Source organism: Astatotilapia calliptera, chromosome 16 (assembly GCF_900246225.1).
Source record: "Astatotilapia calliptera chromosome 16, fAstCal1.2, whole genome shotgun sequence".
NCBI lineage: Eukaryota > Metazoa > Chordata > Actinopteri > Cichliformes > Cichlidae > Astatotilapia > Astatotilapia calliptera.
The window spans coordinates 692,673-716,112 of NC_039317.1; the positions used below are offsets into that span (position 1 = coordinate 692,673).

Sequence of the window (23,440 nt, forward strand, 5' to 3'; positions counted from 1 at the left end):
TGGAAAAGACCATACTTCCTGTTCCAGCCCCCGCTGAGAAACCTGAAAAGGTTCTCGAGGAGAAAAAACCTCTGCAAGTGAAGAAAAAAGTGTTATCAAAGGAAAAAGAGGAAGTATCTCTAAAACCTGTAGAGCAGCTCAAGAAGGTAGAGCTCAAAAAGACTCCCTCCCCGAAAGTTGAGAAACTTAAAGAAGCAGAGACAGTTGCAGCTGAGAGAAGGCCAAGTCTTGACAAACTCAAAAAGCTTCCTAAAACTGTTTCACCCAAAGAATCTATTGAGGATGTGATTCTAAAAAAAGTCCCAAAGAAGCCTTTGCAAGAGGAAGCCAAGGTTAAGGAACCGGCAAAGCCTGATGAAGGAAAGCTTCCCTTGGTAAAGGAAGTCTCTCCTGGAGCCGTGGAGATGAAGAAGGTTGCCACTCAGGCAGAGGAGGAAGTATTTGAAGAGGAGTTTGAAGCTGAGAATGAGGCTGTGCCAGAGGGAGAGGAGGCATGGGGCTGGGAGCTGGTTCCAGAGGAGAGTTACGAGCTAGAGGACTGGGAAGGTGAAGCAGAGGAAGGTGCTGTGAAGGTTCCAGGGGTGGCCAGGAGAGGTGAGATGGTGGCATCTTCGGTGACAACCAAAAAAGAAAAAACCCTGCCTCCCTGCCATCAATAATATCCACTCATCTTCGCTTCCATAACCTCATTTTCCCTCCATCGTATTTTAAGTGTGATGCGATTTCTTCATCTTTTCCTTAGACTTGTGTAATCATTCCGTGTCCGACTGCCGGTCACGTTTACCGCTTTGTTTCATTTTTGTTATGTCGTTTATGTTTCTGCTATTTGACCATTCTCCATTATGTATTGTCCCCACTCATTGCATTCGTCTTTGTTCTTCCATTTATTTTAATTTTAATGTATCGTCTTCCTCATCGTGTTTTTGTCGACCCCCATGTGAGTGTCAATACTTCATAAACTTACCATCAGAACCATTTCATAATCCCCAGTCCATTCACTACACTGGATTTCCTTACCCTGGCATGTTTAGCATGATAAGTATGTATGATTAGCCTGTGAGCATAAAATAATTTATATTCTTCCTGAACAGAGGGACAACCAACAGAGGAAGCAGGAAGAGGTAGAGGTAGAGGGCTGAAACGTAAGTTTTACCTTGATAAAACAATGGTGTTCCAGCAAAACCAATGTTATTGTTTATCCAGAAAGGATTCACAGCGCTTCATTTGTTCACAATTTGTCACATGACAGCATTATTCAAAAATGGATTAAATTCATTGTTCACTTAAAAATCTGAACCCAGTACACTTTAATGACAAAGCCCAGATGTCCCAGCTTTACACTGGGACATTGAAACACTGCTGGCAGCCTGCAATTTGTCTCAAAACCTCACGTGGACATGCAACGTAATCTGTGTGCATCAGGCTATTCATGCACTCAAAGTTAAGGTTTGGTAAGTGAGCACGTGAGACGTTATGTGTCGTTTTAGACATCTGTATGCACAGCAAACTTTTTGAAAGAGAAATTGATTCAATTCGTGAAGCTAAACTTAATGAGTTGTGCATAAATAATCGGTATTTAGCCCTGCTAAATGCACTGTTACATTTTCAGTGTTTTCTTTGAGAAGAATGTCTTTGTGCTCTTGTTTTGCCTTTGTCAAAATAAATTAAATTAATTTGTTACCTTAAAATTTGACACATAGTACCCAATAGTGACAAAGTAAAAAAGGTTGCTTTGAATTATTCCCATTTGATTCAGATTGAAAAACAAAAACATGTACATAAGTATTCAGAGCCTTTGCCATGGCACTCAGACTTGAGCTTAGGTGCATCCTGACCACCTCCCAGATGTTTCTTACCACTTCCAGAAGAACAACTGGGCCTGCATGGTAGATGGTAGCACATGACAGCCCACCTGGAGTTTGCTAAAAGCCACCTGAAGTGCTGTCAGACCACGAGAAACAAAATTCTCTGGTCTGGTGAACCAGACTTTAAACTATTTGGCCTGAATGCCAAGTGTCATGTCTAGAGGAAGCTAGGTATCCCTCATCACCTGGCCAATGCCATCACTACAGTAAAGCATGGTGGTGGTAGCATCATGCTGGGGGATGTTTTTCAGCAGCAGGAGCCTAGTCAGGAAAGACAGTACAGAGACATCCTTGATGACAGTTTGCTGCAGAGCGCTCCGGACCTCTGCAGCAAAGGTTCATGTTCCAACAGGACAACACACCTGGAGAGATCTGAAAATGGCTGTGAACCACCCAAGTAACCTGAAGAATGGGAGAAACTGCCCAAAAATCGGTGTACCAAGCTTGTAGCATCATACTCAAAAAACCTTGAGCCTGTATTTGCTGTTAAAGGAGCTTCAACAAAGTATTGAGCATAAATACTTTGATGTAAATTGTTGGGGGCTTTTAAGAAACTTGAGAAAAGTTTCTAGCTTTTGTCAGTTTGCCAGTTTTGTGGGTTATTCTGTGTCAAACCTTGAGGTGAAAAAAAAAATGGATCCATTTTGCTGTAACATCACAAAATGTGGGACAAGTAAAGCGCTGTGAATACTTTACTGATGCAGATACAGATATGATGACGTGAGCATGCCATTCTATTTTCAAATGAAATGTGAATTGATGGTCTTCAATTTGTTTATTCAGCTAAGCAGACCCCATCTCCTGGAGAGGGCAGGGGTCGGGGGCTGAGGCCTGGTGGGAAAGGACCACCACCACCAGAGGAACCTTTTGCAGGGTTCAAGCTCAAAGCTGTCCCGCTGAAGTTTATCAAAAAGCTTCAGAACATTGTTCTGCAGGAAGCCGAGTCTATCGGCTCATCTGCTGTCTTTGAATGTGAGGTCTCACCTTCCACTGCTGTTACTTCTTGGATGAAAGATGGTAGCAATCTCCGTGAGAGCCCCAAGCACAAGTTCACTTCGGATGGCAAAGATCGCAAATTGAACATCATTGATGTCCAGCTGTCTGACACTGGGGAATATACGTGCGTGGCCAAGAACGCTGGCAAAGAGATATCTTGCACCGCCAAGCTTATCGTTGAAGGTATAATAATGTTTTGGCAGTCCTGAGATGCACAAAATGTAACCATTGGAATCCCCTCAAATAATGTGTGATGTCTCTGCTATTTTGTCATGTTAAAGAGCTACCTGTGAAATGGATCAAAGAACTGGGAGAGGAGACATCAGCAATCAAGGGTCAGCCTCTGTATATGACCTGCGAGCTGAACAAAGAGAGGGATGTGATATGGAAGAAGAATGGTGAGGTCCTCAAGAAAAAGGAGGGCAAGATTCAGATCAATATCATTGGTATGCAGCACGCGGTGACCATCCAGAACTCCACGGAGGAGGACGCCGGTGTTTTCTCATGTGAAGTGGCTGGACAGGAAGACGTTAAGACTACAACAAACGTCAAAGTGATTGGTAAGCAGAATGAGACGTGCTGCACGCTCCTACATGTCTCAGTACACATTTTTATCAAATTTTGTGGCTTGTTTGTAGTTTGCCTAAACAAACATAAATATCATAACATTATTATGCATCTTTATATCCTATTGAAAAAGATTGCCGCAAAGTGTCCTGCAGCTAAATGTGATTTATTTCCACAGCTTGGACATTAAATAGAGATCCTTGGAATTTTCAAACTGAGTATCGCTTAAAATTTTAACCACGTTAAGACTGAGCTGATTTTGTCATGCAATGTTTTATTTGTGCAAATTCTGAAACATATGATTGTCATTGACTCTCAAAATTCAACAGAAATTGTCAAAGACTGGATAGTGAAACCACTGAGAGATCAGCATGTAAAACCAAAGGCTGCTGCAACATTTAAATGCGAGCTTTTCAAGGAAACTCCCAACTGGAAGTGGCTCAAAGGAGAGAATGAAGTCCAGCCATCTGACAAGATTGAGATCAAGAAGGAAGGAAAGGAGCTGACGCTCGTCATTAAGAACTGCCAGCCTGATGACGTAGCAGAATATGCGCTGGAGGTGGAAGGACGCATCTACACTGCCAAGCTAACACTTGGAGGTTCATCCATTTACTTACTTATATCCATAGTAACTGTAATCATTTAAATCATTGCAATAGTTTTCTGTTGCTGATGCATAAGATTTAATATTGAGTACTAATTTCTAATAATGTGTTCACAGAGCGGGAGGCTGAGATCCTAAAGCCTTTGGTCAGCGTCGAGGTGGTTGAGAAGGAAGATGCCATGTTTGAGACTGAGATTTCTGAGGACGACATTCCTGGGGAATGGAAGCTCAAAGGAGAGGTTTTGACCAGATCCCCGGTGAGGCACAAAGGGCTTGTCTTATATTGCTGCACATGTAGTCTTTAATTTGTATGTTCACTCTTTATTCGCGAGTATATTGTAATGTTTTCACCAGACATGCGACATCCAAATGGAGGGTACAGTGCGTAGACTCAAGCTAAAAAACTGCCAGCTGGACCAGGCGGGAGAAGTGACCTACACGGCTCTGAACGCCATAACCAGCGCCATGCTTAATGTCAAAGGTAAGGGGAACTCCTGTAACCAAGAACTGCAAATTCTGTGTGCTGTAAAAGTGTCCTGTAAAAATAAAGGTGTGAGGTCTTAACCGAGGCGTCCTGTGAGAGTGGACCTTACACCTTTACTGAAAAGGATCGACAACTCAACTTGATCATTTGTGCCACTATATCAGTCTGGTGTGGGATCTTAGCTATTTTCACTGGTTGAATTGGTGTGCTGTATCTGTTGTTGTTGTAAAGTCTTGTACTGGAAAATATAAAGTATAAATGTGTCAGATTTTGTCTCCCTCTAAAGTTTATTTGTATCTTTTATGGTTAAATGTTCTATGTTAAATCTGTGGACATGGACAGTTTATTAGTTAGCACATGTTAGTGAATGTGTTACGGGACTCAATTTGAAAGGGACTTGGTTTTAACAACAGCAGTGGAGTTCTGCAACAAATCATTGATTTTCCCTGGCAAACATCTGCTGGAGTGCAGACTTTAAGAAGTGGACAGAAGACACCTCTTATTTGCCTTCTCTGGGAACTATGTTCAGAAGATGTTTTTTCTACCCTGTGGCAAAACTTGAATGTGAATATTTTGAATTCTTGTTACTAACAACATGGTGTTCCTTAATAATAACTTCAATATAGGAGGTCCTTCAACACCTTGTGAGAAAGAGGACTGATGTAGTTCAAGATGGGAAGAACACTGTGAGCTGGCAACAGCACCTTTGTTGTCTTACTGACCATTTTAAGCACTTTGGAGTGATCTTCAGTTTAGTCAATAGCAAGAAGTAACTTAGTGTTTTAATAGTCCCTGATACTACGTGCTTCCTGATTCGGGGTAATTATACAGCTAGAGGGACATTTAAAGAGATACAGAAGGTACAGCGACCTCAGGCTGTAGACTCCAGTCCTGTTGTTGTGTTCTGTTGTTGACATATTGTGCCTATGTCACTTTTTATCTCAGAAGTCGAAATGGACTTTGTTGTCCCGCTGAAGGATGTTTCTGTGCCAGAAAAGAAACAAGCTAAGTTTGAATGCACCATCACAAAAGATGTTTTTAAAGTCATGTGGTATAAAGGGGCTGACATCATCACCCAAGACCAAAAATATGACATCATCGACGACGGAAAGAAGCACATGCTGATTATAAACTGCTGTGAGTTTGATGACGAGGACGAATACATGATTGAAGTTTTAGGCAAAACCTCAAAAGCTAGACTCACAGTGGAGGGTAAGTAATGGTCCACGTTTACTGGAAAAAAGGCCAGAACACGATTGTTTTCACTGCATTCATTGTCTTGGTTACCCCACCATCATATGAGCTAACTCATATGACCCTGTTTTATTAATGTAATTGTAGGTATCAGGCTGAAATTTATCTCACCAATAAAGGATCAAACTGTAAAGGAAGGCAAAACAGCTCGCTTTGAGCTGGAGCTTTCTCACGAGAACATCCCCATCACCTGGTACAAGAACGACAACAAAATTCATCCGAGCAGAACTGTTGTCATTCACGTGGATGGAAAGAAGCATGCACTAGAAATGAGAGAAGTGACTCTAGATGATATCTGCCAAATTAAGGCTGAGGCCAAAGGAATTCTTTCCATGGCCAACCTGACAGTTATAGGTAATCCAAGAATAACGACCTGTCCTTTCTGTCCTTATTGTCAAGTGTGTCGTCCTTCCCACAGCTTTGTGTACACTTTGTCCATTGTTGTGTCTGTCTGGGTCTACAAAAGTACTGTATCCTTGTCTCTGTGATATATACGAAATCATTTTTTGTGGTTTTCATTTGTGTTTCTCGTGTGTCTTCACTGTCGTGTTTTGTGCACTGTATATTTGTGGTGTATTGTGGAATTACCCAAAAATATTCCCATTCTAGAGGGAGATCCGTACTTCACAGTTAAGCTGCAGGACTATACTGCAGTGGAGAAAGATGAGGTGGTTCTAGATTGCGAGCTCAGCAAAGATGTCGATGTCATGTGGTACCACAATGAGGCCGAGATCAAAGCTTCTAAGACGGTGAACATTAAAGCTGAAGGCAAACGCAGAGTCCTCATAATCAAGAGAGTTGGGGACAAAGACAAAGGACAGTACCTATGTGACTGTGGAACAGACAAGACGACAGCGACTCTTCACATTGAAGGTAAAGACCCAGAAATCTCTTGATTTTGATATTCGGTCATTTTGAGGCAGCTTCCTTCCCTTCTTGATACTCGTCTTCACTTGCACAGCCCTTGCATCGCGTCCTATCGCTCACTCTTTTTTGCAATTTTTTACTTGAAGCACTTCACTTTCCAATCAGCGTTTACTGGTTTTTTTTCCGTCTCTCTCCATTAACAGCAGAAACTGGAAGACTAAAAACTAGAAGATTTAAAGTTTCCAAGAAGCTAAACTGTATTCGAATCTATGTGTCAGTCCTGTGGTGTCGTTGTCATGTCGCTGACTTCTGGTTATGAGATTTCCTTTTCAAAACACATCACTTATTGTCTTTTGAAGCACTTTGTCACTTTAGTAATCACACAGTTTCAAACTGGATCAAATCATCACAACATTTTATTACCGGGACCACGAGGCACTGGTTTCTGTATGTGTGTCTGTCTGATGTTGACTTGTTTTTGTGTGTACATTGTGTGTACATGTTTGTATATGTTTATATGTTTATGATTTCTTTGTCCCCTCTTCAAAACGTCAGCTCGTCACATAAAGGTGGTTCGGCCGATGTATGGCGCTGAGGTGTTTGACGGAGAGACAGCTCGATTTGAGGTTGAGCTCAGTGAAGACGATGTCCATGGCCAGTGGAAACTGAATGGGGAACTCCTCAGTCCATCCACTGTATGTCACTGCATCTCAGCAGATATTCATTTATCTGTGGTTTCATTCTTTTACTTAAATCTAGATGTCGATACACTAGTAGAGATAAACCGTAGTTGTGTCCTCATCACGTTTCTTTCACTCTCACAATTTTGCTGAAAACGTTTGTTGGCCATCTGCAGGATGTTGAAATCGTGGAGGACGGTGCCAAACATACTCTGGTCTTGTACAACTGCAGAGTACCTCAGACCGGCGAGGTCATGTTCACTGCTGCTAATGCCAAATGTTCTGCTAACCTGAAAGTGAAGGGTGAGCTTTCCACCTTCCTTTTTTTGAGTCAGCGTGGAAAGTCTCTGCCCACTCAGATATTTTGATTTTTTTATTAACTATCTGTCTGAATCAACAGAGGTCCCAGTGTCATTCATTACACCTCTGGCTGATGTACATGTGTATGAAAAGGATGAAGCGAAATTTGAACTAGAAATTTCCCGGGAGCCCAAAAGCTTCCGTTGGCTGAAGGGATCTCAAGAGTTGTCAACAGATGACAAGTTTGAACTCCACGTGGAAGGAAAGAGACACAGTCTTTTTGTAAAATCTGCCAGATATGAAGATGAAGGTAAATACATGTTCGAGGCTGAAGATAAGAGGACATCCGGAAAGTTGATTATCAAAGGTAAACAAAGTTGGATCTCTTTAGTGTTTTTAGGAGAAGATTTGTTTGGGTACGTGGCTGAATTCTTCTTTTGCGTGCTCGCTAAACTTTGTATGCCAAAAGCCTTTTAACGACAAACGCCACATTTCTTGTCAGGTATTCGCCTTGCATTTATCAAGCCAATAAGAGATGTGACTGTAAAGGAACGTGAAACTGCAGAGTTCAGCGTTGAACTCTCTCATGAAAAAATCCCAGTCGTCTGGTACAAAAATGACGTCCGTTTGCACCCCAGCAAAGTGGTGCACATGTCCGAGGAAGGAAAAGTGCACACGCTGGCCTTCAAGGAGGTCACAATTGATGACACGTCTATGATCAAAGTGGAGGCGATGGCCAAGACTTCAGAGGCCATGCTCACCGTTCTCGGTTAGTATCGTCCCGCAGAGGGATGCATCCAGATTTCCATAAAGAATGTACTGAGTGCAGGACTCGTGTACTTGTTGCCATGAAAAAACTGCATCTTCCCCTTACTGTATTAAAATGGAATTAACGTGTGACATTTTTGGGTGAATGTATACGCTGCACTTGCCATGACTTTAGCCAGTGAATGTTTTCAGCTGATATAATCCTGGTGTCTGCCCACAGAGGGCGACCTGTACTTCACAGTGAAGCTCCAGAATTACACCGCTGTTGAGAAAGATGAGGTGATTTTGTCCTGCGAGTTGAGTAAGGCCGCTGCTGAGGTCAAATGGTTCAAAGATGGCGAAGAAATCTTTCCCTCCAAGAACATTTCCTTCAAATCTGATGGCAAGAAACATATGCTGGTCATCAAGAAGGCAGCAAAGAGCAACATGGGCGCTTACAGCTGCGACTGTGGAACTGACAAAACTACCGCTGACCTTAACATCGAAGGTAATACCTGTGGTGATCCAGCCCCTCAGACTCCACCGGGACTGCAGAGACAGGCCCCGCCCACCAGCATTCACCAAACCCCGCCTCCTGTTATCTCCATTTGTCCTGCACTACTGCAGCTTCCACTTTATTTCTAAATGCTTGTAAAAGTTATCATTATAATACTTGAGAATAATTCAACCTTGCACATCTTACAGTGCATGGTATTATGGATCTGTAGATGTGTAGATGTGGATATACTTTGAAATGTTTTATGGGGTTAATTATTCTCAAGCGTTCCTCAACTTCTGTTTTTACACAAATTGTAAGCTTGTCTTCTGATTTTAACTCTCCCGTCTTGTCCTATGTTTAGTTCATCTGTTACACTGTATCTGACAATGGGAAACTCTTTTCACAGATGTCGTCTAATACGTTTCCGTTCGCTTCCCTTCACTTGTAAGTCTCGCTAACATATTTTAACAAACTTTACAGAACGTGACATCAAGGTCGTCCGCCCACTGTACAGCGTGGAAGTTACAGAGACCGAGACGGCGAAGTTTGAGACAGAGATTTCTGAGGAGGACCTTCATGCCACCTGGAAACTGAAGGGCGAGACACTTCATCCGTCTGCTGTAAGATTTTACACCTATAAAATATAATTTCAACACATTTGTTGGAAATTCCATGAAAATGTTTTGAACTGGCACATTCATCTCTTGTTGGTTTGCACATTGTTTGTTCTCAGAATGTGGAGATCAAGGAGGAAGGAACCCGGCACTTATTGATCCTCTATAACTGCAAAATGGACATGGCTGGAAGTGTTGACTTTGCAGCAGCGAATGCCAAATCCTCAGCTCAGCTCAGGGTCAAAGGTGACTGAAACAAGTCTGAAGTCAATCACAGCGATTTTTGAAATGTCTGTGATAACATTTGCTAGTATGAAACTAAGGCTACGTTCACACTGCAGGTCTTGATGCTCAATTCCGATTTTTTTGTCTCCTCGTTCACACTACAAATAAAATGCGACAGCAAACGCGCTCTAGTGTGAACGCTCAAATCGGCCCGCATGCGCAAAAGAAGATGTCAGACACAACGCGCTCTGTTTAGACCCAGACCAAACTATTGTTTGACTGATGGCCCCTAATATAAAGTCTTCAGACTTTACGTTTCCCAATTTTTGCTTTAAGTTATTTTGTTATTTGTTATTTACATAATAATGTAATAATGATCCTTATTGCTGTTTTAGAGGATAGCAGCAGATTTCTGTCAGAATCTGCAGATTATACAGGACAAATAAAATGTTCACGTTGTCTTCCCAACAGTTTCACTGACATCTACACTGGATGGTCAGGAAGTGTTCGCGATGTCTTCTGTGGCGCTGATAATTGGCGTCTGTCTTGTGTCAGTGACGTAAAAGGCGGATTTAATGCGACGTGACCATCAAACAGCAGTCGCTTTCTAAAACATCAGATATGTATCGGATTCAGCACCACATACGAAAGTGACCCAGATCGGATTTGAAAATATCGGATTTGTGCTGTTCACACTGTCACACCATGATCAGATAGATGGTCGCATAGGGTCAGAAAAGTCGGATTTGATGCGCGTTCGCCTGCAGTGTGAACGTAGCCTAAAATTTCCTGAAATTCCTCCTCTTGATTTGAGTTATCAACCCATCCCGTGATCCTCTTCAGTAATAGAATTAACACAAGGAGCACTATTTGATCAGATGATAATTTGTTGTTTTTAATAATTCAATAAATAATTAAAAGTTAGTGATGCAGTTGTTTTAATAATATTTCCCTTCACATGATTCATTTTGATTGATCTTGTTCCAACTTGTCTCTGAACTAGAATTTAATTCAGTGCAATATTTAAATAACTCAGCGACTGATTGAAAGCTCCTATAATGGCGCAGGCTTACAAGTTTCTAGAATTAAAAACTATTTCATATTTTGCTTCTCTCTCACTTTTAGATTTATCAAATCAGTAAATGTTCAGAAATAAAAGAAAGTTCAGCAGTCCAGCTACACAATCATAAACAGTCATTCTTGTTCAGAGTGTAGGGATTTAAATGTGAATTAACTTTAATAGATGAGTCATTTTGATGGTGAGACTGCAAACTCTTCAGACTGACAGCTTTCTGATTGCATGAGCTGTCATGCTGCCAGAGTGCATTTCAACAGGCTGTAAAGGGGCCTTAATTCAGGCATGTGAAGAAGCCTGTTATAAATAATTGATGTGGCTTGTTAATCCACACTGACTTCCTAGAGCTCTGTATGTCCCGTGTTACCAAACTCCCCAGTAGTGTGACGTTGGGTAACTCCTGTGAGGACATTCACATTCTCCTTTTCCTGGGAAATTGCAATCTTGTGATTGACAGGAGCAGACCGGCTTCCCTCAATGGATTTGGCAGATGTGGGCTCTCAGCCTATCAGGCTCCTTAGTTATTTTTGAAGCCACATTCCTTATCTAGAGAAGGGTTGCAGTGATTGGCAGGGGGGAAGGGTAGAACCCCAACTCTCACTGGCTCTGCCTGCCGTTTACATCTGACAGTAGGATTCATGCTAATGAGCTTGGACACCTAATGCCAAGTCTCAGGGCAGCTTGTTTCAGTTGTCCAAGGTCTTGCAGCCTTCAGCTCAAAACACCATGAGGAATAGCCACTGAGGATTAGCCATGTCTCTCTGGGCGTTTTTTGGTTTTCATTGACCTGTTTTTCGGTCAGGGGCGCTAACCATGTTTTCTTCCCAATCTAAAGCCCGAGTGATTGGCCTCCAGAGGCCTCTGAAGGATGTCACCGTGACTGCTGGGGAGACTGCCACCTTTGAGTGCGAGCTGTCATACGAAGGCATCGCTGTCGAGTGGTTCCTGGGGGGTACAAAGCTGGAGCCAAGCGATAGAGTAAGTCTCAACACATCTGACTGAGCCCACGCAATGTTTCTTTACTGCGGACAGGATCACTAGGAGATTCGCTTCCTGAAACACAAGACCCATTAACATTCAGTTACAAACCACTACAGAAGTCCAGGCCTCATGATTGTGTCCCACAGCCAGAATTTCCCTTTCCATTTGTACACAATGTTCGTTTTTTGTGTCCAATGAACTGCTCTGGCTTCATATAAGGCTCTGCTGGTGTGGGTTTGGGATTCCTGGTTTTGAGATAACATAGGCAGGAAGGCTTTTCTGCCCCACAAGCGTTTCTGCAGGGTTATTTTTAACAGCTGAAGGAGGCTGAGGTGCAGGGCAAGTGGCAGCAGAGCTATGACAGCTACAGCTACAAAACACATGGACTGCTATAAGTGTTTTGCTTGAGCTGATGCACTTGCTGTTTCCACATTGTAATTCAGAGTTGAACAGTGAATAGTCCAGGCCCTGAAATGAAATCGAGTCATATCCAGATCCAAGTGTTTAAAGTTTGAAGTAACCCGAGAACGGCGTGGTCCTTATGAATCGTTCCCTCCTTCTCGGTTGCACTGCATGTTGCATGTTTAGCATAGGTGGAGGTTTCAGCCACAGTAGTAGCTGAAGCACAGAAGAATGTAAAGCTGAATGTTTCCTTGGGCTCAATGAATAGCTTTTCCATCTCAGCGCGTGTTTTTCTTGGGTAATACCAAAAGTGGCTGATTTGTTCAGCAGCGCATTTAAATACAAACAAACAGAAGAGTGTCGTTGGTACATGTGGTAGCAGATTATGAAGAACTGCACTTCCTCGAGTTCAGTTAAGATTCATAAAAGTGTCAGTATGAATCTTAACTGAACTCGGGCAAACATGTAACTTTCTAAATTAAAACCAAAGGAAGAAACACCCCCAAAAAAATCTAGGTTTAGAGTTGGTCAAAGCAAATGTTACAGCGTTATGGCAGATATAAACTCACAAAGAGTTTAAAGTAAAATTGATAAAAAAGCAGCAGTTTGTCTTTCTTCTTATAGAAAAGTGCTTCAGGCCTCACATGACAACCCAATTAATCTAATCTTATCTTTTATGTTGAAGAAAAAATATGCAGGTTTTCAGCTGAAGATGTTACAAATAAAGTTTTTTTATAGAGCTAAATAAACTTTATTATCAGTTTGTCTTGTTTTTACTTTTTCTGTCACATTTCTGCTTATCAGCAAAAGTGTTTTTCTGATCAAGCAGCATTTTAACTATGACACTAATAGGCCACTTTATCCTCCACACATGAATGTACTGTCTACTTGTTGACAGCTGATGTGTCTTTTCATGCACACAGCACAGAAAAATATCATTGTACCTTCATCTTAAACGGTTCTGACAAATATCATTGTTAGGAATGAAAAATCGAACCAAGTTCATTTGATGTCACATAAATTTCAGTTGTGCTTATTTTGTTAGTCTGATAAAGAAATGCTGCACGTTTCATTTGTGAGTGTGTTGTGAGGCAGCTCTGTCACATGAAGGACACAGTGGTAAAAGCAGCTGTTGGGTGTTATAGGTCGTGTAGTTTAAATTGGGAAAATGGGGAGGGGTGGAGGGGGAGGGGTGCCTATATTCATTTTGGCCGTCCAGGCTTAACCGAGAAAATCTCTGTGCTTCACATTCTGTAGATGTGGAGAAACAAAGGAACCTCCAAAGAACAAAGACTGTTGATCACATATAAACCTGTCTTACCATTAGCAATTATTGCTTTGCTAACAGGAGGAGGAGGACCAGGGTTTGAACCTCACGGGCAATGTTCAGTGACACTGCAATACCTAATCCTTGCAGCAATGAGGTTTAATGTCATATATTCATTCATAGTCTGGGAAAAAAAACAGAAAAATCCAAATTAGATTGGAAATTAGTGAGTTGGTTTAGTGAGATAAGATTTATACAGACAAAAACTGAATCTCTAAACTTGATATAAGATCTTCAGAGAAGTTAAAACCTGTGACATGTTGTGACATTCAGGGCAGGAAAATACTAAATATGAATGAATCTATCAACCTGACAGGAAGTATACAGGACAGATTAAACCCTGTGATTATCGACTCTGTTGCAGGTGGTGTTGAAGGCGGAGGGTAAAGTCCACACCCTGACTCTACGCAATGTCGAGCAAAACGAAGCCGGACAAATCAAACTCGCAGCCAAAGACTTCCAGACTGAGGCCAGTCTTACTGTCAAAGGTAACCCAACAACACTATTTCAGGATTTTTAACTTAATTCCAGACACCCTCTCTACTTTTAAGATTAGGCTTAAAACTTATAGTCAGGACTGGATCAGGTGACCCTGAATCCACCCTGGTTATGCTGCAATAGACTTAGGCTGCTGGTGCCTTCCATTGATGCACTGACTGTTTCTCCTCTCATCCCTTTTGTGTTCATAGGCCACTCCAGATTTAATTATGAGTTATTATTAATCTCTGGCTCACTTCCACAGCATGTCTTTTATCTTGTTTCCCTCCCCTCACCTCCAACTGGTGGCAGCAGATGGCCCCGCCCCTCCCTGAGCCTGGTTCTGCTGGTTCCTCGTCGCTAAAAGGGAGGTTTTCCTTCCCACTGTTGCCAAAGCGCTTGCTCACAGGGGTCATATGATTGTTGGGGATTCTCTGTATTATGGTTGGCTCTTTACCTCACAATGTTAAGCCGCTTGAGACGACTGTTGTTGTGATTTGGCGCTATATAAACAAAATGGAATTGAATTAAATTGAATTGATGTCACCAGCTTTTTTAGTGTCCTTCTAGAAGACAACAGCAATGAACACTGCACTTGCCACAGCTGACTGATAGAAAATCTCCAGCATTTTACTCTGCAAGTTGATATATCTTGGTGTCTTTATAAAATCGAGCATGCAGTGGTTGTGTTGGTTGGTCTTCCAGTTCAATTTGTTTGTTTGTCAATGTGGATGGATACTGTTAAATGCACTTAAGATATTCAATTCAATTTAATTCATATAGCGCAAAATCACAACAACAGTCACCTCAAGGTGCTTTATATTGTAGGGTAGACCCTACAATGATATATAGAGAGAAAAACCCAACAATCATATGACCCTATGATCCTACGAGCAAGCAGTTTGGCGACAGTGGGAAGGAAAAACTCCCTTTTAACAGGAAGAAACCTCCGGCAGAACCAGGCTCAGGGAGGGACTTTGTCAGTGCATGGTCCAAGTAGTTTCCACTACAATGGTAAGTTTTCTGTTTCAGATTGTAAACATGACTCAGGATCACAGACAGCTCACTGGCACAGGTCCTTATCATTTGTATTGCTGATTGTTTTACTTAGGTCTGTAATTTGGGTAGGTACATATCTCACAGAAAAAAGAAAACTTTATACTGTGAGATATGAAAAAAAAGGTTATTTAAAAAGGTCATTATGAATGTATAAACTTTACTTGTGGAGGCTGCACAGGTGTATTATCAAATCCCCAAGATTATTTTGCACTTACCCATCTAACGCCAAAAAACACAATTGGCTTGGACCGCAGCTACTCTCTTACTGCAGCTTACTGAGACTTTACATTGTTAACTTACATTTTTCTGTGGGCATTTTAAGACTAGAAGAGGTGAAACGTTGCACTGATAAATCAACCACAATATGTGACTATCACTGCAGCCTTATTTTATTGGCCAGGATGAAATCCCACGAAAAATAAACTGATCTTTAGTGTTCAGTTTCTACTTCACTGAAATTCAAACTGCTGTCTTCTCTGTTTCTTTGTTCATCCAGAACCACCAGTGGAGTTCACTAAGCCTCTGGAGGACCAGACAGTGGAAGAGGAGGCCACGGCCACACTCGAATGTGAAGTTTCCAGGGAAAATGCAGAAGTGCGATGGTTCAGGGATGGACAGGAGATCCGCAAGACAAAGAAATATGAGATGATCGTTGACGGCTGCAAGCGAGCGCTGGTCATCCACGACTGCACTTTGGACGACTCAAAAACATATGCTTGTGATGCTAAAGACTTCAAAACCTCATGCTTCCTCAATGTTGAACGTAAGTATAGTTGTGAAATGGGAAGAAAATTAAGTTAGAAGTTATTAGGCATGAAAAGGAACCCCAATTAGACTGTGACTCACCCCTTATTGGCCTAAAACAACCCTCTCAATGAGAAGGGGTCCCCACGGTAACTAATGGGCCCAAAATGGGACAGAAGTACTGGGCCAGCTGCCGACTGTCTCTATGCCTTCAAGGAACTGTTTCGTCATAAAAACCCATCCTATGACTCTCCAGATCTGTGCTGATATTAATCCTGGCAGAGATTTGGAAAGCCGCAGGTTTTGAGCTGAATGCTCATAAATTTGAATCTCAGCACTGAGCAGGCCCATTCTGTCACTTTATGGCTGAGTTGCAGTGTTTCTTCCACTTTGCAAAAATACCATTTATAGTTTCAGTCAGTGAGAGCCTTTGACTTGAAATCTGTGGGTGCGTCAAAACAACCCATTGTTTCACAAATGTTGGTAAAGGTGGGTCCTTGATTTTATACAGCTGTGGCAATGGGACTGAAAGCACCGGATTTCAAAGATTAAGAGGTGTGGCCCAGTGGTGTTGGTCATTAAGGAAACAGTCTCTGTTTTTGTTAAGGAACCCTTTTTAAGAGATAGATGGCACTCTGAGATTTGTGATTTTAAGCTCCAAATTAAAATCAAATTACTTTGAACATGCCTGTATACATACTCATTTGTCAAATCACAAATCACAAACTCCCCACAAAAGTTAAAGTGCCTTTTAAAACAGTAAAGAAACTTCCACATGAAGCCCAGAGGATACATTGGCCTTGCTCTTCTATTAAGGTAACCTCCCCTCCAGGAGGTGGTAAACTGAGTTTATTAACGAGTCTCTTCTCTTTGTCTGAATAGCTCCACACATTGAGTTCTCAAAGCCACTCCACGACGTCGAGGTTGTAGAGAAGGAATCAGCCAGGTTTGAATGTGAAGTGTCCAGAGAAGACGTCAAAGTGAGAACACACGCTTTTGCCAGATGAGCTTACAGTAAAGGTTACATTTCATGTTTTCTTTGGACTGATCTTGCTCTCAGTGACCTCTTCCTTCACATCTCACAGGTCCGCTGGTTTAAGGACGGAAATGAAATCAGAAAGGGAAAGAAATACGAAATTATTGCACAAGGTCGCCAGCACATCCTCATCATCCACAAGTCTGTGTTTGACGATGAGGCTGAATACGAATGTGATGCAAAGACCTCAAAGTCCTCTGGCATGCTCACTGTCGTTGGTAAGAATCAAGAAGTTCTTCTTCGATCACAGCCTCTTTCTTCATACACGTATTAATGTGTTTGGTTACTTGATTTTATTATTTAACGTTAGATGTAATTGTTCAGTTCTTCAAAGCTAAAGATAATATTTGACAATTTCTGATGCTCAAAGTAAAGTTTTTCTCAGATATTTGAACCATCACAAGAACAGAAAATTACAATTTTCTTCAGTTTGGTTTAGTTGGATTAAATTAAATAAATCAAGGAAAACAGCACATTTTACATTTGTGTGACCAATAAATGTTTGTGATTTGGAGATCAGTCAGTGAAATTAGAATATGAGTTGGATAAGCAGAAGTGGACAGATTGATTTGATAATTTAACATAATTTTGCTGAAGCTGAATGAGTTTTATGAATTAGATATAAATGATGTGAGCATGATAGCAGTTATGGCAGTTTACTGCTAAAATATATGTTGTTAAAAATGTATTAAAAGGTTTTAAGCAACTAATGGAGGATTCCTTTCATTGCAGAGGAGGAGACAAGGTTCACCAAGAACCTGTTCAATGTGGAGGGAACTGAGACTGACAGTGTAAAACTTATTTGTGAAGTCTCCAAACCCAGCGCAGACGTTATCTGGTACAAAGGAGACACGGAGCTGCCAGAGGGTGGCCGCTATGAGCAAATTGTAGATGGGAAGAGAAGGATACTCCTGATCAAGGATCTGAACATGTCTGATGCTGGAGAGTACAACTGCAGGCTAAGTTCCAGCAACAAAACTTCAGGAAACCTCAAGATTAATGGTACGCAAAAAATGTTAAAGGCACTTGGAACAAAGTAACAGCGAGAGCAGTAACACACACAACAAAGAAAATGCAGAGAAATAAATCTAAAATCAGGATTTATTATTTTAAACCCTTACCTTTCAACATCTATCACTCCATTTGCAACCCATCTTGGGTAAAGGTTAGGTTTTGGTTAATTTCAGGCCATTGTTATAGGATATTTTACAATTTAAAGCACCTAAATACAAACCTTTTCTCAGATAACTTGATTGATTTGACTTGATTTGAAATGTGACAGCCTCTAGGAAATGTTCGTTTTTAGCATGTGGCTAAAAGAAACCCGATTCTAAGCCTTAGTCTCACTGAAATAAACCCATCTCTAAGCTCTGAAATGCTTCCTGTGTTGCAGAATTAGCTGCTGAATTCATCTCAAGGCCACAAAGCCTAGAAGTGGTGGAAGGAGAGAAGGCAGCGTTCACGTGCTCCGTATCCAAGGAGACCTATGAAGTCAAATGGATGAAGGATGACGTGGAGCTCGAGGCCGGAGAGAAATACCAGATAGTCACCGATGGCAAGAAACGAATCCTTGAAATCAAGGACTGTGAACTTAAAGATGAGGGTGGATACATAGTTATGATTGGACCAACTAGAGCCAGCGCCGACCTTACTGTGCTCGGTAAGCCCTGCCCACTTTAAGTTTATCTCAGTTAATGGGAAAAAAACCTGCTCCCGGGAGACCAAATGAAGTTTTAAATTAGTTTGTTTTTCAAGTACACTAAGCATTTTCCCTGAATCTGTATTTAACAATTTACATTCGAGATCAGTCTTGTTCAACATTGGCAGCATGAAGCAAAATATAGGAATTTATTGAAGTAAAATTTCTTTTTCATATTGAATGTATATCTTTTTTTATTAATAATATTTTTGGCAACACATTCTGAAACGTAATATTAGCTAGAAGTACTTGCAGTGCAGGAAGGTGTCATTTTTGGGTTTTGTTTCTTCCCCGGCTCAAGGAGTTCAGCCGTTTGAAATTAAAGTCTTTTGTCCAGATGACCCAGAAATATTCTCATTGGTGTCTGCTCTATTATTTTCTGCAGAGAGACTGAAAATCATCACTCCTCTAAAAGACACAGAGGGCAAAGAAGGTCAGGAGGTCGTCCTGAACTGTGAGGTCAACACAGAGGGAGCAAAGGCCAAGTGGCTGAAGAACGACGACACCATATTTGAGAGCAGCAAGTACGTAATAACCCAGAGAGACAATGTCTTCTCCCTGAGAATCAAAGATGTCCAGAAGGGAGACGAATCCAACTACAGCATCAACTTGACCAATCAGAGAGGAGAGCATGCCAAGAGCAACTGCAGCCTGACCATCAGGGGTGAGTGGTTCCTGGCAGCAGCATGGCTGCATGTTTTGTTGTGTTTGCAGTCCCACTGTCACATAAAGTGAAACATCACCGAGTATTGTTGCTGAACATGTACATCACTTGATGATTTCTACTTTGAGCACTTAATGTATCACATTATAAGACTCACATCATCTCTAACATGATGATGGGTTCACCAAACAACAGTCCTCAGACTTGGTCCAGTAGATCACCTTTGGCATGAGAAGGAGAATTGTAGGATGTCCAATGTATTATTAGCAAAGTATATAAATGCAAAGTACCAAAGTACCTACAGTATTAATGTCTGAAATATGACTGTACTTTGTGTTTTTCAGAGGAGAGTCTAAGAATAGTGGTTCCCCCGGAGGACATTGACACTCAGGAGAAGAAGACCATCAGCTTCTCTTGTAAGGTCAACAGGCCCAATGCTACTCTGAAGTGGATGAAGGCCGGTGAGGAGATTACCCTCAGCAAACGCATTGTCTACAGAGTTGACAAAGACAAGCATACTCTTACCATCAAAGACTGCACCCTGGCCGATGAGGGTGAATACACAGCTGTAGCCGGAGATGACAAAGCCACAGCAGAGCTCATCATCAGCGAGGCACCGACGGATTTCAACGTGCACCTAAAAGACCAAACAATCACCGAGTTCGAGGACGCAGAATTTACATGCAAGTTGACCAAAGAGAAAGCTGAAGTCAAGTGGTACAGAAATGGCCGAGAGATCAGAGAAGGACCCAGGTGTGTGAAACGTTTCTTTTTCTCTGTGAATGATGTGAACACACTCTGTTCATTTAATTTTAAACTGTGACCAACACAACAAAGACCAAACTGATTTCACTGTTAATATATTTCATTATAGAACCTTATTATATTTATATTATAAGTAAATACAGAGTACTAAATATATACTGTACTGTGCAAAGGTCTCGAGCCGCCCCTTATTTCTTCATACTTTGGTTCCAAGGAGCCATACTATGTCCTATTGTTCGAAGTAGTCCTGAGCAATAGATCTCCAGGCCTTCTGAAGGTTTTTTATTGTTTGTGTTTGAGCACTGGCTGCTTTTTTTTACTCACTTTCAGCCCAGTCCATTTTCCATCTGTCCATCTATCCATTTTCTTCTGCTTATCCGGGGCCGGGTAAACCCTGAATAAGTGGAATGTCAAGGAGTTCACAGAGATGTCACCTCTCTGGCGTGTGCTGGGTCTTCACCAGGCCTCGTTCTAGTCGGACATGCCCGAAACACTTCACCCAGGGGGGCATCCTTTACAGCACGTCCCATTTAGTGCTGCAATCATTTCTATTACTTGCACCACACAATAACGGTTTACCACTTTGCAGAGAAAGGCAAAGCACATGCACGCCATCAAGGAGTACTCCTGCATGCCACGGCCAAAGTTTAAGCAAGTTGGACGCTGGTTTAGCTCACTGGGATGAGCAGGCAACCATATGCTGTGTGGCTGGCCCGGGTTTGAGTCCAACCTGCCGCCCTTTACTGTATGTTCCCTCTTTCAATCTGCTTTCCCTTCAGCCTCTCCGTCTAGCCAATAAAAAGGCCAAAAAAACCCAGTTCAAACCAGTTGACCGCTGCACCCTGTGACTTGCCTTTGCTCAGCCAATAGAAATGAAGCCTACAGCTATGCCAGGTTCAACCACACAATGAAGGAAAACGTTCTGTGCAGATCCAAGTTCAGTGAACTTTTAGACATACATATGTAGGGACCTCCAGTCCTTAGGGAAGCTTTTTTCCTCATACTGTAATCCATACATGTGTGCACGTGTTTTAATAAATCACCACACCTGTTTCCCACTGTCATAACAAAAGATAAAGAAATGAGGGGTGGCTGAGTCTTTTGCATGGTACTGTATAAATACAAATTAATCAACAAAAACAAAGGGAGAAGTTGCCCTCAGTAATTTCACTGTTTTTGAACACACGTTCCTGCACAATTACTCTCAGTTAGCAGCCGTAATCGGAGCAGGACAAATTAGCATGGCCAGCTACACTGCACCCCCAAATCACAAACTGCAGTAACTCCCAGACTTAATGACTTTACACATTTACAAAGGAGAAAAAACAAAAGTTTATTTTTGTATCCACACAGAATTCTTCCTGATGAACAGTGTCCTCCGTTTTTACACTTTACTGTTTTGGAATCTGTCTCCTTCTTTACTTTTAAACAATTCACTATTTTGTCTCAGATACATATTTGAACGAGATGGAAAGATTTGCACTTTGCGCATCAAGGAATGCAGACCTGATGATGAATGTGAATATGCCTGTGGTGTGGAGGAGAAGAAATCCAGGGCCAGGCTTTTTGTTGAAGGTGAAATCCTCAGCGTTGCCTCCAAGAGTTTTCAGTAGAATGTAGTTCCTCTTCTGTTCCTGCTTGGTGTGACCGCTTTAAAAATGTTATTTTGTCCTGCAGAGACCCCAGTGGAAATCATCAGACCCCCGCAGAACGTGTTTGAACCTCCAGGCTCGGACGTTGTATTTGAGGTGGAGCTCAACAAAGACAGAGTGGAGGTGAAGTGGTTGAGGAACAATATGACCGTTGTCCAGGGAGACAAATACCAGATGATGAGCGAGGGTAAAGTCCACAGATTGCAGGTCTGTGAGATCAGACCTCGGGACCAGGGAGAGTACAGAGTCATTGCCAAGGATAAAGATGCAAAGGCCAGGCTGGAACTGGCAGGTGAGAGTGCAGACACAAAAAATACAATAACTGTCACTGCAGTCACTGCTACTGCAGTCCAAGTCCAAGGCATTGTCCAGTGAGCCATGGGTTACTTAGAAAAATCAGTGTTGTGTTCAGTAGTTATTGTACCTGCTACATGTGCTACTGATGATATTCCTCACCTCTTGCAGCTGTGCCTCAGATAAAGACCACTGACCAGAACTACGTCACAGATGTTGGAAAGCCTGTTATCATGGTCGTCCCCTACAGTGCCTATCCACAAGCTGAAGCTGACTGGCTGTACAACAACCTGAGTCTGCAAAAAGACAACATCTACACCTCAGCTGAGCACACAGAGTACCGATTAAAGAACCCCAAGAAGGTCGACGAGGGCTCCTACAAGATCATCATCAAAAACAAACATGGAGCGGGAGAAGCTTTCATCAACCTGAATGTCATTGGTAAGGTCTCCTTTGTTATGTAGAAGCAGCTGGTTAACTACAAGTAAACAAAATTATACTAAATTAGTGTTAAGACAGTTTACAATTAAAATTACACTGAACTGCAGCTTCCACAAGGATTTTATAGTAATTACGTGTGATATTAGAGATAAAATAGTTACTAGTACAAGCTAGTTTTTTTAAATAGTCTGACCACTATTGGGATCATTAATGTTAAATGTGAAGCCAAATCTGGACAACACGTCGTCAAAAGCTGTGTTCTGCTATATTAATCTAATTCAGATGATACATAGTGCCTCAGTATTTCTCACCCCATACATAATGAATGTTACTTAAATCTGCAGGTTGTTTCCTTCAAAAGTAGCTGAAGCAGCATGAAAAGGTGCAAAACATTATTTTTAATTGTCAAAAAGAAAAGCATAAAAATTCTCAAATCCCATAATAACGAGTGAACTTTAAAAGCACCAGTCATACTTAAAACAACAAAATAATGGGTGTCGTGTGGTATTTTCACATCTGCTGTTTCTGTGATTAAGAATAAACTTTAGAACGGGTTTCTCTTCATTCAGAGCTGATACTGTAGTGTAGATGTCCATAGGCTGCTTATCTTATCCTATAATGTGATTTTCTTTTTCCAGATGTCCCAGGACCTGTGAAGAACCTCCAGGTGACTGACACTGCAGATGGTGAGATCAGCCTCGCATGGGAGGAGCCTGAGAGCGATGGCGGCAGTAAAGTCATCGGCTACATAGTGGAGAGACGTGATGAGAAACGTAAGACCTGGACACTGGCCACCGACCATGCCGAAAGTCCTGAGTACACAGTGACCGGCCTCCAGAAGGAGTCCAAGTACCTATTCAGAGTCTGTGCCCGAAACCGGGTTGGCAGCGGACCCACTGTGGAGACTGACGAAGCTGTGCAAGCTAAGAACAAGTTTGGTGAGATTTACTGTATTTATCTTTTGCACACATTTAAATAATGATGTAAAGTAGTTCTGATGTTAGACAGTAAGCTTCACTTTAAGGTAACAAAAAAGATATAAAACTAAGTTGAAGAGATGTTACTTTTTTAGGTAAAATAAAAACAAACAATAGTTTAACTTTATAAATATAGAGACTTTAT

General features: G+C 41.7%; 1 protein-coding gene across 22 annotated transcripts in view; it reads left to right on the forward strand.

The window, feature by feature from the left end:
* ttn.2 (titin, tandem duplicate 2) overlaps positions 1–23,440 on the forward strand; it is a 218,615-nt gene that overhangs the window by 93,887 nt on the left and 101,288 nt on the right. For 19 of the 22 annotated variants that reach the window (XM_026144404.1, XM_026144413.1, XM_026144414.1 and 16 more), the window contains 29 exons: positions 1,092–1,142; positions 2,649–3,044; positions 3,143–3,421; positions 3,758–4,027; positions 4,150–4,289; positions 4,387–4,513; positions 5,462–5,728; positions 5,858–6,124; positions 6,380–6,643; positions 7,193–7,332; positions 7,494–7,620; positions 7,718–7,984; positions 8,120–8,386; positions 8,606–8,872; positions 9,344–9,483; positions 9,597–9,723; positions 11,613–11,755; positions 13,852–13,975; positions 15,520–15,786; positions 16,650–16,747; positions 16,853–17,021; positions 17,536–17,805; positions 18,197–18,463; positions 18,888–19,166; positions 19,511–19,919; positions 21,382–21,506; positions 21,609–21,875; positions 22,049–22,318; positions 22,957–23,256. In XM_026144404.1, coding sequence (XP_026000189.1) covers positions 1,092–1,142; positions 2,649–3,044; positions 3,143–3,421; positions 3,758–4,027; positions 4,150–4,289; positions 4,387–4,513; positions 5,462–5,728; positions 5,858–6,124; positions 6,380–6,643; positions 7,193–7,332; positions 7,494–7,620; positions 7,718–7,984; positions 8,120–8,386; positions 8,606–8,872; positions 9,344–9,483; positions 9,597–9,723; positions 11,613–11,755; positions 13,852–13,975; positions 15,520–15,786; positions 16,650–16,747; positions 16,853–17,021; positions 17,536–17,805; positions 18,197–18,463; positions 18,888–19,166; positions 19,511–19,919; positions 21,382–21,506; positions 21,609–21,875; positions 22,049–22,318; positions 22,957–23,256 — 6,384 coding nt within the window. The remainder of the gene's footprint in view (positions 1–1,091; positions 1,143–2,648; positions 3,045–3,142; positions 3,422–3,757; positions 4,028–4,149; positions 4,290–4,386; positions 4,514–5,461; positions 5,729–5,857; positions 6,125–6,379; positions 6,644–7,192; positions 7,333–7,493; positions 7,621–7,717; positions 7,985–8,119; positions 8,387–8,605; positions 8,873–9,343; positions 9,484–9,596; positions 9,724–11,612; positions 11,756–13,851; positions 13,976–15,519; positions 15,787–16,649; positions 16,748–16,852; positions 17,022–17,535; positions 17,806–18,196; positions 18,464–18,887; positions 19,167–19,510; positions 19,920–21,381; positions 21,507–21,608; positions 21,876–22,048; positions 22,319–22,956; positions 23,257–23,440) is intronic. The other 3 variants (XM_026144415.1, XM_026144423.1, XM_026144424.1) reach the window with 1 other exon arrangement.